This window comes from Xiphias gladius, chromosome 17 (genome assembly GCF_016859285.1).
Source record: "Xiphias gladius isolate SHS-SW01 ecotype Sanya breed wild chromosome 17, ASM1685928v1, whole genome shotgun sequence".
In the NCBI taxonomy this organism is placed as follows: Eukaryota; Metazoa; Chordata; class Actinopteri; order Istiophoriformes; family Xiphiidae; genus Xiphias; species Xiphias gladius.
In genome coordinates this window covers 9595001-9609398 of record NC_053416.1, presented here as the reverse complement: position 1 = coordinate 9609398, position 14398 = coordinate 9595001, and the positions used below count along the sequence as shown (strand labels likewise).

Below are 14398 nucleotides of genomic sequence, written 5' to 3'. Positions count from 1 at the left end.
ACACATACACTCACATGTAGAGTATATGTTTGCACACACACACACACACACACACACACAGATATAAGTGTACACCTCTGCTTTGTTCTAGTGGTCCAGTACAAAAGCTGTCATCTATTGAATAGAAGAGGACCAGGCTCAGCCACGAGGGAACAAGGGTGCTGCAGACTTGTGAAGAGTTCAGATTATTTATTTATTACATTAAGATGAATACAGAGGGTGGACAGTGATTAAATCCAATATAATACAATAACTGCAATATTTGTGGAACTAATAATTTTTGTTGCAACAGAGAGACTCAAATTTATCCTTGTAACTCTTGTCCAGTCACATTTGTTTGTTTCTGTCTAATTATACGAAAAGAAATTGAAAAGAAAGATCAGACAAGTACAAAAAGAGAAAACACTGCTGTTTATTAACAAACAATGCAGCTGAAAGTAGGAGAAAGACATGTAAGGAAAAGGTTTTTGTGCAGAGTGCAGTGCAGAGACTGAATTACCTTACAGTGAGGTTGTGTAACATTATTGCTTTTGTTGAGCTGTAACACACACAGATGTAACAAACACATGAACATGTGAGTGTCTGTGTTTTTGTGTGAGTGTGCCATGTTGGTTCTGCCAGGCTGACCAGCTGGTGCACACCAAAACACAACCTGGATGTGTTTGTTTGCTGTTGATGGCCATCTGTGTGTTTGATTTATTCTGTAATATAGATTCATGACATATGGTCCCGTTTAAAACACCCAATGTCAACATAGTTCTCCTTTTTAATCATATGGCATCAGGGTTAGCATGAGGAATCATTTCTACCACATACTGAAAGTTGTTTTTGAAACTGTTTCTCAATCATATCAGGGATTAAGTTCATGCTGAACAAAACCTAAGGGAAGACAAAGGTAGCGGGGGTTTGTTGAAGTTTGGATTCACAAAAGTATAAAACTGAAGGTCAAACCTAAGATTTTCTCAAACTTAGTTTGCTCACAGTCACATATTTTCACTGGTTTTGCTCGTGTGCTGTTTTATTCACCTTCTTGTATGTTCATCCAACGCCTTCATGTGGCTTTACAAAGCACTTGGTGTGGATTTATGAACAAAAAAAATTCAATTTAAATTTTGAACAGTATGAAACATTCATTTCTGCATCTGTATTTGGTGATCTGTCTGTATTGTATGATGGAGACTGGGTTTGAATTCACAGATCCGGAAGAAAAGTAGTGGGGTAGTCTTCACTCTGGTCTAATGTTAAACTGTTAACCTCAAATATTGCCTGCCCTTTCTGTTTCTATAGATTCTTCCTCAAGTTTTTCCTCAAGTGCAACCAGAACTGTTTAAAGAATGCTGGAAACCCGCGAGACATGAGGAGGTTCCAGGTAGAAAGCACTACACTTTTTTATCCCTGTCACTTTGCCCTTCCCTTTTTTTTTTGTGTGTGTGTTTGCATCTCCCTCTCTCCCTCATTTTCTATCTCTATGTCTAGCTTGTCCCTCTCTTTCCTTTCCTTGTGTCTTTTGTGCTCCTAATAATGCACATAACTTTATGGTTACTATAACACATAAATACAGGAATGCGTCAGTATGTGTGTGTGTGCTTCTGTGTAAGTGAATAAGCTGTAAGAGCCTTTACAGGAAACACGAGATCCTGACCCTGACTGGTCAGAACATAAATATACACACAATGCAGGGAGACACAGAAAAGGGTGTTAAAAAAAAGAAAGAAAGAAAGAAAAAAAGAAAGGAGGTTTTGGGGTTGTGAATAAGATTTAGGTTAGTGCAGTTTTTATTATTTCCTTATCTTCATGGCCAGAATACAATCAGGAAGACACCACTTTAGTCTGAGGGGAGATACTGGACACCCTCGAGATAATGATAGATTTATTACTAGAGCACGTGTGTGTGAGATTATGTGTGATATGTATATGTGTGTATTTCTGCATGTACATGTGTGTGTGTGTGTGTGTGTGTGTGTGTGTGTGTGTGTGTGTGTGTGTGTGTGTGTGTGTGTGTGTGTGTGTGTGTGTGTGTGTGTGTGTGTGTGTGTGTGTGAGAGAGTGTGTGAGAGTGTGAGTGTGTGTGAGTGTGAGACAGGACAGAGAGACAGAGTCATACAGTAGCGAGTGTGTGACAGTATCTGTGCCTCTAATTGTGCAGCTCTATTGTAGTGGAACCAGAGAAGACAGCTCTGTTTCCCTGGGAGATAATTAAGGGCTGGACCCATCAGAAACTATTGAACAGAAGAGGATAGATACCACACACACACACACACACACACACACACACACACACACACACTGTACAGTCACAGTGACTTAGTGTGTGTTGTGGTTGATGGTAATAGTAGTAATAACGGGTTACATTTAAAGAGCTTTTCACAGTTTCACGCTTTTGACTCCTCCTTGCAATGATCTCCAACTTTGTAATTCCTCATTTTTGCTTTTCTTTTTTTCTTCCCCATTTCATCCTTCTGCTTTCCCTTTGCTCCTCTCCCCCTTTTTCCACTCTCACCCCTTTCTTTGTCCTCTTTTATCTCCTCACTTTCTTTTCCCTCCACCCATCTATCCTCCCCCTTGCCCTGTCTGTGCCCCCATCCTGTGCCATCCCCTGCTTCTCTCTAGGTGGTGGTATCGACTACAGTGAGCGTGGAGGGACATGTCCTGTCAGTGTCAGACAACATGTTCGTCCACAACAACTCCAAACACGGCCGAAGGGCCCGCAGGCTCGACCCTGTGGAAGGAACGCCATCTTACCTAGAACACGGTAAATTAGGAGTGTGTGTGCGTGTTTGTGTGTCCGTGCGTGAATGTGTGTGAGCATAAGCAGCATGGCGACCAGATGGTTGATGGTTTAATCCTATCAGGTGATTCCTGCCCCTCCATCTGGCTAATCCAGCCCACTACACACGCACACACACATACAAACACACACAAAATACATGGTGGGGTGCTCTGTGGCTGTATGTGTGTGTGTTGCTAGGTCTAATATAATTATGTTTCTTTTTCATAAACAAACCCGTACTAAGGGGTGTTGTTGTATTTCAGATGAATACTGATAATCACGCACACACACAGAAACACATACACACACTTTGACAAGTGTTGGTTTTTGACAGACATGCTTTCATTATTGTGATATTGGATTGGATCATATGAGCTTATACACACAATGCTCAATGCTGAAGTAAATCATAAATCTGACTGTATCCAGTCAGTTTGAAATACTATGATACATACTGAACCTTCTGTGTCTGTGTGTGTTTTTTTACTCATGTCAAATCATTGTTTAACAAGAGAGCTGCAGTAATCTCATATTAGTCTGTCTCGCAAAGGCGGCTTTTGGGATAAACAGACAATAAATAAACAGATAAGGAAAAGAATGCAGAGCTCTGCTGTCAAAATGATGCTTGAATATCATATTACATTTAAAATGGTTAAAAAGACCATATCATGACAGAACATGAACATTTTTTCCAAATCTTTACAGATTAATTATAAATTATATTTGAAAGAAGTCTCTTTAACTTTTAAATAAATTCAGTCCATTCTTTTCTGAAGTGGATCATCTTTGTCTCATAAGGCCTTCAACGATTTTTTTGTTTGAGCATCTTCATTCTTGACATTTGGGAAAAGTGTACTGTGAATAGAACTAAGCTCACATACAAGGTTTCAGAGCGTTCAGTCGCATCTCATGGTCAGTAGATTTACAGTAGAACTGATGTTTTAATTTTGGTTACTTTGATATTATATTGTCCACTGGACTTATGCATCCGGGTGAAAAAAAAAAAAAAATTTACCTGAGTAAAAGTCTGAGTAAATGCTTTTTTATTCATTCATTGTACTCAGTAGAATTAAAATTTACAAGAGGAAACTCTGCTATTCAAGGACATATTGAAAAGGACTTGAATCGTTAGTGTGTGTGTGTGTGTGTGTGTGTGTGTGTGTGTGTGTGTGTGTGTGTGTGTGTGTGTGTGTGTGTGTGTGTGTGTGTGTGTGTCTGTCTGTAGGGCTGTTCAGGACCACAGCCAAAAGCCAAGGGTGTAGCATGGAAAAATATGAGGTGGAGATGCAACAGGGATGAAAAGACTTCAAGCCAGCTTTCCATCCTTGTTTACAAACTGAATGGCTTTTAACAAAAACAAATGTTTTTCTACAACCATGACTGTCAAATAAGATTTCATGTGTCGAGAGTGAATGTTGATACTGGGGGCTTTACTCAACAACCATTGAGTTCAAATGCATCTCAAATGCTAACGGCCTGTGAATATTTGTTTTACTTATTTTTTTCCCCCTCTCTCTTGGTTACTATAAACCTCCTGTCTCCTCACTCTAGGAGCAGCTCCCTGCATTAAAGCCATCAGCCCCAGCGAGGGGTGGACCACGGGGGGCGCTACAGTCATCATCATAGGAGACAACTTCTTCGATGGTCTCCAAGTGATTTTCGGTACCATGCTGGTTTGGAGCGAGGTATGTTTGCCAGAAATCATCATCCTGTCTCCATGTTGTTTCAGCCCCTCAACTGTGAAGTTTTTGCCCTCAGACCGTTGGAAGTAATTCAATATGAAAACATACTTTTCCTCATGGTCAGGCTCTTAACTGTGTGTGATCATGTGCGTGCGTGTGTGTGTGTGTGTGTTAATGTTTGTCTAAATGAGGTTTGCCTCTCTAATGAGTCCCCACCAACAAGAAACTGCTGCCCCTCTCTACCTTCCTCACCCACACTCCCTCTGTCTCTTTCTCTCTGGAATACTGATCAGATCAGCGGATTTTGATAGCCATCGGCTTAATGCTCACAAACACACACACACACACACACACACACACACACAGAGCTCACTATCGTACTTTTCCCCAGCGCCACTCCTCTACAGAATGTTTATTTGTCTTCTGACTCCACTCACCGTGTGCGCCGAGCAACCATGGCTCCATTCCAACAACAACACAAAGCGTGCATGTGCACATGCTGGCATACATGGATGGGTGTGTGTGTGTGTGTGTGTGTGTGTGTGTGTGTGTGTGTGTGTGTGTGTGTGTGTGTGTGTGTGTGTGTGTGTGTGTGTGTGTGTGTGTGTGTGTTAAGAGCTGAGGGGTTTATTTACAGTGTTGAGAGCCACACTTAAACACACTAACATGTGTACAGAGTCTCATTTCAGTTCAGTTCAAACTGACTCAGGTCTCTTGGCGTTCCTCAGACTTGTTTCTAATGGATTTTCGCCAACCAAATATTTCATTTGCACTCAACCTGATTATTGATTCTGAGACGAAAAAACACAGTTTGTAAAATTTCAGTGGAAAGTGATTGTTTATGTTTGCCAAGTTCTGTTTGTCTGCATCTCTCCCTCCTACCTACAGACTTTTCACAACCATGAGCCAAATAGTAAAAAAAGTATTTTTTGAAAAATATCCATAAAAATATGATGCTAAATGGTTAGAGTTTATCATATACAGCTCAATATAATGATTAATTTTCCATCTGGTATCAGCATAAGTGTTGGGAAATCAAAATTTGATTATAGTAGTTAGTTTTATTTTTGTAGCGTGCCAAACCTTTTTTTTTTCACTTCATGAGATTAGGAGACACTGTTCTAGTTCAAAACTGGAATAAAGCGTCAATCACAAAATTTTTGTTTTTTACTATTTGAAGACTTTCAGTTAATATATTGTACATGTATGTCCGTATACAAGATTTCAAATGTACTCTACATTGGATATAGGAGTATCTCCTTTTAAATGTTAACTAAAATGAGACAGTGTTTGATGCAAACTTCAAATTCAGATTCAGGATCTGTAATCAGATTTGTTTCAAAACTGCATCTAATCCAAATGTAAACACAGCTCAGAGATGCTTTTCACCATGTTAACAAGTGCAAATGCAATAATCTCCAACCCACAAACTAAAATAAACTTTAGAGTGGAGCTCCAGCAAGAAAGCTTATGCAAAGCAACCTCAAAGAATAAAACAAAGTAGTGGTCAAAACTGGATCCAGGGTCAGATTTAAAGGGGAAAAAATGTTTCTTTGGTTGTTTTGCTGCAACTGTGCTTTAATGCAACATAACCCAGCTGTACCGAATCAAGACTCTAGATGTCTGTTTCAAAGAAACTCTAAAAGTTATTTTCTTACCAGACACCAGCTGGATTCTCGTGACACAGAAAACTACATTAGCGTTTATTTTTTATGTGTTTTAGTGTTCTGACTCTTGGTCTCCCCATCCTTCCTTCTCTAGCTGATCACTCCGCATGCCATCCGGGTGCAGACGCCTCCCAGACACATTCCTGGGGTCGTTGAGGTCACTCTGTCTTACAAGTCTAAACAGTTCTGCAAAGGCACACCGGGAAGGTTCATATACACAGGTGGGTCCACTGTACACACACAAACATACTCATACAGTACAAGCACACATGTAGGTGTTCATTATTGAGGTGTATGGTTCTATTTTTCTTCTATTTTTATTGTTAGTTTTTGGAAATGTGTGTTTGCATATACAAGAACCTTTGTTTGTCTGTGTGTGGTTGTTTGTGTCTGTGTGTGTGTGTGCGCGCGTGTTTGTGTGTGTGTGCGTGTGTGCGTGCGTGCGTGCGTGTGTGTGTGTGTGTGTGTGTGTGTAAATAGGGTCTATGAGTTGCAGTTCACTCTTAGGCCAGACAGTGTTGAACTAATGACTGTAGATTAGTCAACATTAACGACCCACACTCGTTGCAATGTTGCCATAATCAGAGGCTCGTTAAAACCAGCTACAATTAAACAGTCTGCTCTTTATAGCCCTCCATACTGAAGCTATTAGTGAAATCATCCAGAACACCCAGTTTACTAACACACAACCATTAAACACACACACATACCCAATGTTGGAGAAGTGTGTGTGATTTCTGACCGGATTGTTGACTGTGTATTTCCCTGCTAAAATCAGTAGAGGAGAGAAAAGACAAAAACATATGTGTGTATGTGTGTATCTTTGCTCATTTTGTTCTCACATACATGTGGAAATGGATCGAGGTGATGTGATGTCTGGTATTGATCTGCTCAACATGGCTCCATCACACCATAATGATGACGTCATTCACAGAGAGAGACAGACAAATAAAACAGCTGCTGTATAAATTCTTCGAGGTGCGAGACATTTAATGACCTTGGTAATTAACCAAAGATAAAGTTGAGGATTTAAACCTGATCAATGAAGATGAAAAAACTTACCATGAATAAATTGTTAGTTTTACTGTTGGTGTCAAGTTCATGACAGTTTTAATATTTCCTGTTCAAAATACAAAAGAAAAGTGATGAGTTTTGTGTTTCAGCTACAGTCATTTTTTCTGAATAAAGGCTAGGCAATTTTAATACATGTAGCACCTTTAGCAACAGGTTACATGCATAGAGAAATAATAATAACGTGAAAATCTAAGAAAATGCAACAACTTAAAAGTCGAGTACTTTGGAAAAGCAACACCTATATTAACTGCAAGAAAATGGTGCTCGCCACATTAGTTGATTGCCAAGTGGTTTGTGGAAAGTGCAGTGAAAAAAAAACACAACAGTTAGCACAAGAAATGAGAGCAACAATTATGAGCGCAGTAAACCAGGCCCAGAACATTGTTTTTGCTTTAAATATCTTGACAAAGTTTAGAAGATTAAGACATCAAGTTTTTTTGTTTGTTTTTTGTTCTTTGGAGGTATGTTAAGGTACTCTACCTCTGTGCCTCCTTCAATGTTCTTCAGTCAAAACATCTTTGGTCTGACCCTGAGGCAAGCCAGCTGGTAATTGGTCCGTCTTGCGTCTAAATGCTTCTCCTATTGGGCAGAGATGACCCTCTGTGACCTCACGATTGGCTGATCGCTTCAACATGTGACCCAGGAAACGCGATCCGTTACCGCGGTTGCCTGACCCCGCCTCAAGGTTGACTTCTCTCTGGAAGTCAATGGCGAAAGGTCACTAGTGATGAAAGCTGATTGGCTGTTGTGGTTTTTCAATGCTTTAGCTGTGGTTGCCTCTGGGTGTAAGGACCGAGCAATTAAACATGCTCATGAGCGCACACATGCAAGTATGCAATGACACACACACACACACACACACATAAACACACACAAAGCCACACTTGCATAGATTCATGTCTTTCACAACTTACCACACACACTTTCAAACAGGGGCAGGAGTTGAAAGTAATTGTAAATCAGAGAGATATGAGGGAAAGATGGTGAGTAGTCTGGTAAACAGATGGTCTATCGCATACATACACACACACACACACACATGCACACACACACACAAACACTCTCTATACCCACACATACACACAGTGCCGTATGGCTGCCTCATCTGCCTGGTGGGAAAAATTAACACTCTCTGCATCACACACTCTATTTAAACACACGATGGTACAAAGAGACAATCAATAAGTAGTCTCACACACAAAGACGTAACAAACACACATGACCACATACACACACATATACAGAGCTGATTTATTGTCAGTGCAGCTGCATGAGATCCATTTGAGCTGAAGTATCTCAGCTGTGGACAAGAAACTTTTAGTGAAAGCTGAAAAATCATCACAATCTTATACTTTTCTATCTTTTATGAGCAAATTAACTTTAATTTTGCAGACATAAAAAGAGAGAATAAAAGAGATTGAAATATAGAAGGAGAGAGAGAGAGAGAGAAAGAGACAGAAAAAAGAAAGAGACTTATAAAAAGAGACAGAAAGAAAGGAGGACTTTTAAAACCAAATTGTAAAGTATTGATCCACTCCTAAGTGGATCACACATATACTGATACACGCATGCAGATACACGCATGTACCTACACACATATACAAACACACAGAAAGTCACCGAAGAAGAACAGCTAGAGAGAAAGAGATCTCATCTCATAAGGGGGAAGAATGAAGCAATAATTCAGTGGTATTGAACTGCTGGCTGGCCAGAGAATCGATCTCACCACACCTCCTCTCCTCTTCTCCTCCTCCTCCTCTTCTTTTTCTCCTTTTACATCAGCCCTCTTCATACTTTCACCCACACAGCTTCACCCTTTTTCTGTCCCTTCATCCTCCCTTACCCACCCTCACCCACCCTCTCCTGCCTTTTTTGCACTCTTTGGTTTAAACACTGCCAAATGATAACAAGCAAAAAAACCTTGCCAACCCTAGACATACAGCTTCAACACGGACAATGTTTTTCTCTATTTCCCCATGCTTCTTCCACTTCCCCCTCTTCCTTTCTTCTGTCTCCCTCCTGTCTTCATGTTTTTATCGTGAAACAGGAATGGAGGGACTGTCCTCATGAAACTTCTATGAGTATTGATCCGCAACAGGCAGCTCTGGACTCTGAGAGGAAGAGCGAGGCTGGAGGGAGGAGTGATGGAAGAATGTATGGATGGATGAAAGTGGCAGAGGGTGTAGTTAAGAAAGAGGGGGAAGGAGACTGAGCAGAACGAAGGGAGGTGTGCGGGGGGGGGGTTAAGGTGAGCAGGAAGGATTCTTGCTGAGATGCTTTCGTGAGCAGCAGGGTGGCAGAATGAATCGAGATGAAACAGGTTCAGGCCTCAGTGTCACCAAATTATCTACTAAAGGGCCTCTGTTTGTTTTTTTGTGTGTGCAGCTTGGACATTGTCAAGAGAACATATCTGCGTATGGACATTTTAAGCTTTAAGGATTTGAAGAACATGCTGGAAAAACAGTAAAATTAATTTACATATTTGTTTGAGACTCCATACCACACATTGATGTGCTCTTCATATGTCGAAACTTGGAAGGCGCGTACTCTCCCTCAAAATCTGTGACTGGAAAGTGTACACTGAGAAGCTCAAGGGACTAGGGAGATGTCCTGGAGACTTAGCGGTCTATCTTATCTTAATAACTATTTGATGGATTGTCGTACTATTTGGAACAGACATTCGCGGTTCCCAAATGATGTATCCTACTGACTTTGGTGAGTCCCTGACTTTCCCTCTGGTGCCACCAGCAGGTTGACAATTGTACTTTTTAATTAAATGAGACAGCTATTGGGAGGATTGCATTGAAATTTACTACAGACATTCATTTCCCCCACGGGATGGATTGCAATAATTTTGGCAATCCCTTAAATCTAGAACCATGATCAGGTCAGATTTTTAAGTTATCCAGTAATTTGCTGTACTTTGCACTTAGTGCCGATTAGCGAATGTTACCATACTAACATTTTAAATTAAGATAGTAAACATATCTGAAACATCAGCAGGTTAGCATTATCATTACGAGCACATTAGTATACTGACATTAGCAAGCAGCTCAAAGCACTGCTGAGCCTAAGTAGAGCCTCACAGAGTTGCTAGTATGGTTGTAGACTCTTAGTTTTTTTACTACGTGCTTAGCATGGCATATAGACAGATAAATACATCACGTTACTTGTAACTGTAGCCATACTCTTAGCTTCTTAACTTCTAAGATTAAACCTTTATCAAGAAACAAGACCCTGTTTTGTCATTTAGGTTGGATGACTTGTTGATGTAGTTGTTGCCTATTTTGGGAGTCTCTCAACAAAAGTCCAACAACTGGAGGCTCAAGAGCACTGGCCAATTCAGCCTGGTTCATCTTCCAAGGGGCCAAGCATCCCAACATATACGCCCATCTAGGAGTGGGGCCTAGTAGGTAAACTAAAGGAAGCCTGCATACTTATAAACCACTTGTTACATATAATCATACGCTGTATCAATCATTATCATTATCATATACTGTGCTGGAAGGGATATTTCTTGATGGGATATTGAACATTTTCCACCCATCCTTTAATTATCCACACAACTGCACAACAACAATTCCTCTTCAACTGACTCACAGTTTTCGGGAAGAAACCGTCGTTTGAGAAACCCGACCTTTTGGCTTCAAAGTACAAACACACTCTGTATATTAACCTAAACACACACATACACACAAATCTACACAAACCCATAAACACACAAACATTCACACACCACTCAACGATTTAAGAAACACATTGATCTATTAATAAAGAGTCGGTTGGAGACACTTTAGGCCCAAGGCACCGAAACCACTCTAAGTCGCTCGGCTGTACATGTGTCTTTGTGCGTGTGTGTTATATTAGAGTTGGCATCGGTTAAATGTCTCCAGAGATGTAAAGAGAGTGTGGATCTGACACTGGCAGTTAATTCTGACAGTTGATATCCCACCGACTGTTAGGCAGCTGTTTTTGTCGTTTTGTTTTTCTCAACCATAGATGAATTTAGTGTCTTTTTTTGGATAGTTTAACACTTGCTCCCTTCTACTCTCCTCCTTCCCTCACCTCTCCTCTCACCTGAATTTTATTCTATTACTGTGTTTCTCTGTCTCAATCAGTCTATTGCTTCTCTTTCTTTTCTGTTCTCCCTGAGCTTCCTCCTTCCAGACCAATCACATTGATATAATTATCAAATGTGACTCATGAAATCATAATTTGTCCAGAATTTAAAAAACTGAAGTGTCCTTGGTGCAGGGGGAAATATTGTTTGTGACATTTTAACATCTGGGATTTTTACAGCTCATAATTGATGAAGTTATGTTGCTAACAAATTGAGTGGTTAAGGGAATAACAGAAACCAGAAAACTTGGAGTGATGTGATAATAAAACATATATATATATTTTAAAAAAAAGACATGTGCTAAAAGAAACTACAAAACAACACATATGACATTCAGCTGCAAGTCATTTATCAGTGATGGATGTGGAAAGTACCAAATATCACTCCAGCTGCACACTTGACATCACACACACACATGCACACAGACAAACATGCACACAAACACACCCTCTGCACCCCACACCTACATCTCTTTTCCCAGTGCAGCCTCTCATTCAATTTCCCTCTGTCTTTATCTTTCTACTTCTCTTATTTTCTCCCTCCATCTGTCACACACACAAACACAGGCACCTGCAGTAACTTTAGGTTCAGCAACGGGGTGAAGTCACACATCAGGAAATATAAATAAACACAGAAACACACATGCAGACACGCACACACATTATACTTTAAACCATCATTCTGACTGACAGGGCTTTCAGAGCTCAAGCTGATTGACATGTTGATTGGATGAAGACTGTGGAAGAACGTAATTGCAACATTAAAGTGAACTCTTAGTGTTCTTTAAAACCCTTTAGATTATACCTGCAGTGTTATTATCATACGGATGCTTTTGACACCATTAGTTAATCCACCAGTTCTATCTATCTCTGAACATTTGCATTTTGCATTAAACCGTCTGTACGCCGTCACGAGGCTGCTACCACTGATCCCAACAGTGAAACAGTAATTTCTGAGTTTGAAATTGTCATTTCACCATGAAAAGGTCATTTAACCCCAATGATTTCTTCATTTACGTTTAATGGTAATTAGTAGGGCTGTACCCAAATCAGAATCACTGAGTTCCCAGTTTAAACCATTATTTGACTTTTTGGCACTCTGCATTATTAGTGATGTTTTTCTTCAGTAAACCTTAACTACAACAATGAAAAATATATTATTCACTGCCGCTGCCCAGTTCCAGTCCAGAGCACTTGCAGAGCAGCCACACTAGTCCATGATTAATGTTTTTAGTGTTTCTTCCCATCATCTGTGATGTGAAAACATGACATTCCAGCTCTGTCAGCACAAGAATTAATCACACTGGACGGCAGAAGAGGAGGTGGTACCAGCATCTGGTTCAAAAGTAATTAAGCTGACTTTGCTGCATTTAGCACCGGTGCTAAATGTACAGACCAGCAACGTAAAAGTTTTTAGACTGCCATGCTATTATGCAGGGTTGCTTTGTGTTCAATAACACGGCTAAAAAAAGCAACAGTTTGAATGACAAAATGAAACTCAACTTTGGGGGTGGCTTCTCGACTGATGATTCAAATCATCAGTCCAAGGGGCAGCTTTTCTTTTTTTTTTAGCCATTTGAAAAGCTTAAAAGCAGTTTGCCTTTCCAGAAACAATGCCCCATTTACTCAGGAAAAACCACAGACCTTGCTAAAAGTGAAGATTTGCAAGAACTTCTTTCTGTTGAAGAAATAGTCCTTATATAACTTATGAATAATAACCTGAATATTATTTCTGGAGTTTCATAATGTTTTGAATTTTTTAAATCTTTGAGCAGCAAATGAAATTCCCTTTACCTCCATTGTACTGGTGTGACAGCGGAATTTCCAGGGGTATATATCACAAAAACTGCAAATAAAACCACCACTATCTTCATTGCTAGTGTAGATGCCAATAGAGGCAAGTGAGAAAGTATGTTTTCTGTAATTTGGGTGAACTGATCCTTGACTGGCAGCTGGCAAACAGAGTGACATGCTATATTTTTGTAGGCCAACCAACAGGCTGCCCCCAACTTCAGTGGGTGTTTGAATTATGTTTTGAATTACTGCTGAAATTGAAGCTTTCTTTATATATTTTGTTATATGGGATTCCTCTCAAATTACCACTGATTTTTAAGGCTTTAAAGATAAATGTAATCAGTACTGGGATAATGTTAGACTAATGTGAAGAAATGAAGACTCAAGCATCGAGGAATAAATTATAAATTGGTCAATCTGAAATGGAATATCTTTATATTTAAGAGAACAGTTACTAGAGCTTAGATGCTAATCAGCTGAAAAAAACAAAATCCACACATTTTCACACTGGCAGCTTCTCATAACCAACATTCCTCCACTAAGCAGCTTCACTGGAGCCGTTTGAGCGCCTGATATGAGAATCTCCACAGTAGTTGTTGAGATATGTGTTTTCCTGAGTTACAGTTTCCCAGCCAGATTTTGAACTGCCGACCTCTCAGTAACAAGCCCGCCTCTCTAACCTCCAGGCTTCTGTCGGCTCTTTGAGATCATGCTGAGCAGGTTCATTTTTTTCCAACCCAGAAAAGCCTATAAAATGTCACAAAATGGGATGTCATCCTCTCTCCTTACCAGTCAACCCCCCCCACACACACACACACCCCCCACCCCCACCACCCCCGAAGCTGAGGTGCACAGATGTTGAGATTCTGTGTCTGTTTATCATGTCTGCAAGTTGAGGTTGAACACAAATAGCATTAAGGTGCAACATGTAACATTTTAATACCCATAATCTGCTACCACATTCTTCTTGAAACAGGGATAGTGAAGCTTTGTGACATGACAGTTGACTCGGACACATACCAACTGAAACTGATAAGGCAGGAGCATGGTGAAGCGGGAGAAGCCCTTAGTGTCTTTGGTTGATTATGTAGTGTCATCACAGCATGCATGTACACAACTACTGGCTTTGTGTTATTTTGCATCAAAGAGATGTTTAGACAGACATTAAATTGAATGTTAAATCCCACAGGGAAGTCTGCATATTTTGATTTTTTTCAAGACTGAAGGAAGTAAGAGTCAGCTCTCTTTTTTCCCGATCAAGGCTCAGCGGTCAGTCTCTACTTGCCCCTGTA

The 14398-nt window shown here is 40.2% G+C and overlaps 1 protein-coding gene across 3 annotated transcripts in view; it reads left to right on the top strand.

Moving 5' to 3' along the window:
* LOC120803050 (transcription factor COE1-A-like) overlaps positions 1-14398 on the top strand; it is a 96781-nt gene that overhangs the window by 64608 nt on the left and 17775 nt on the right. For all 3 annotated transcript variants that reach the window (XM_040151343.1, XM_040151342.1, XM_040151341.1), the window contains exons 7-10: positions 1288-1369; positions 2611-2752; positions 4322-4455; positions 6214-6340. In XM_040151343.1, coding sequence (XP_040007277.1) covers positions 1288-1369; positions 2611-2752; positions 4322-4455; positions 6214-6340 — 485 coding nt within the window. The remainder of the gene's footprint in view (positions 1-1287; positions 1370-2610; positions 2753-4321; positions 4456-6213; positions 6341-14398) is intronic.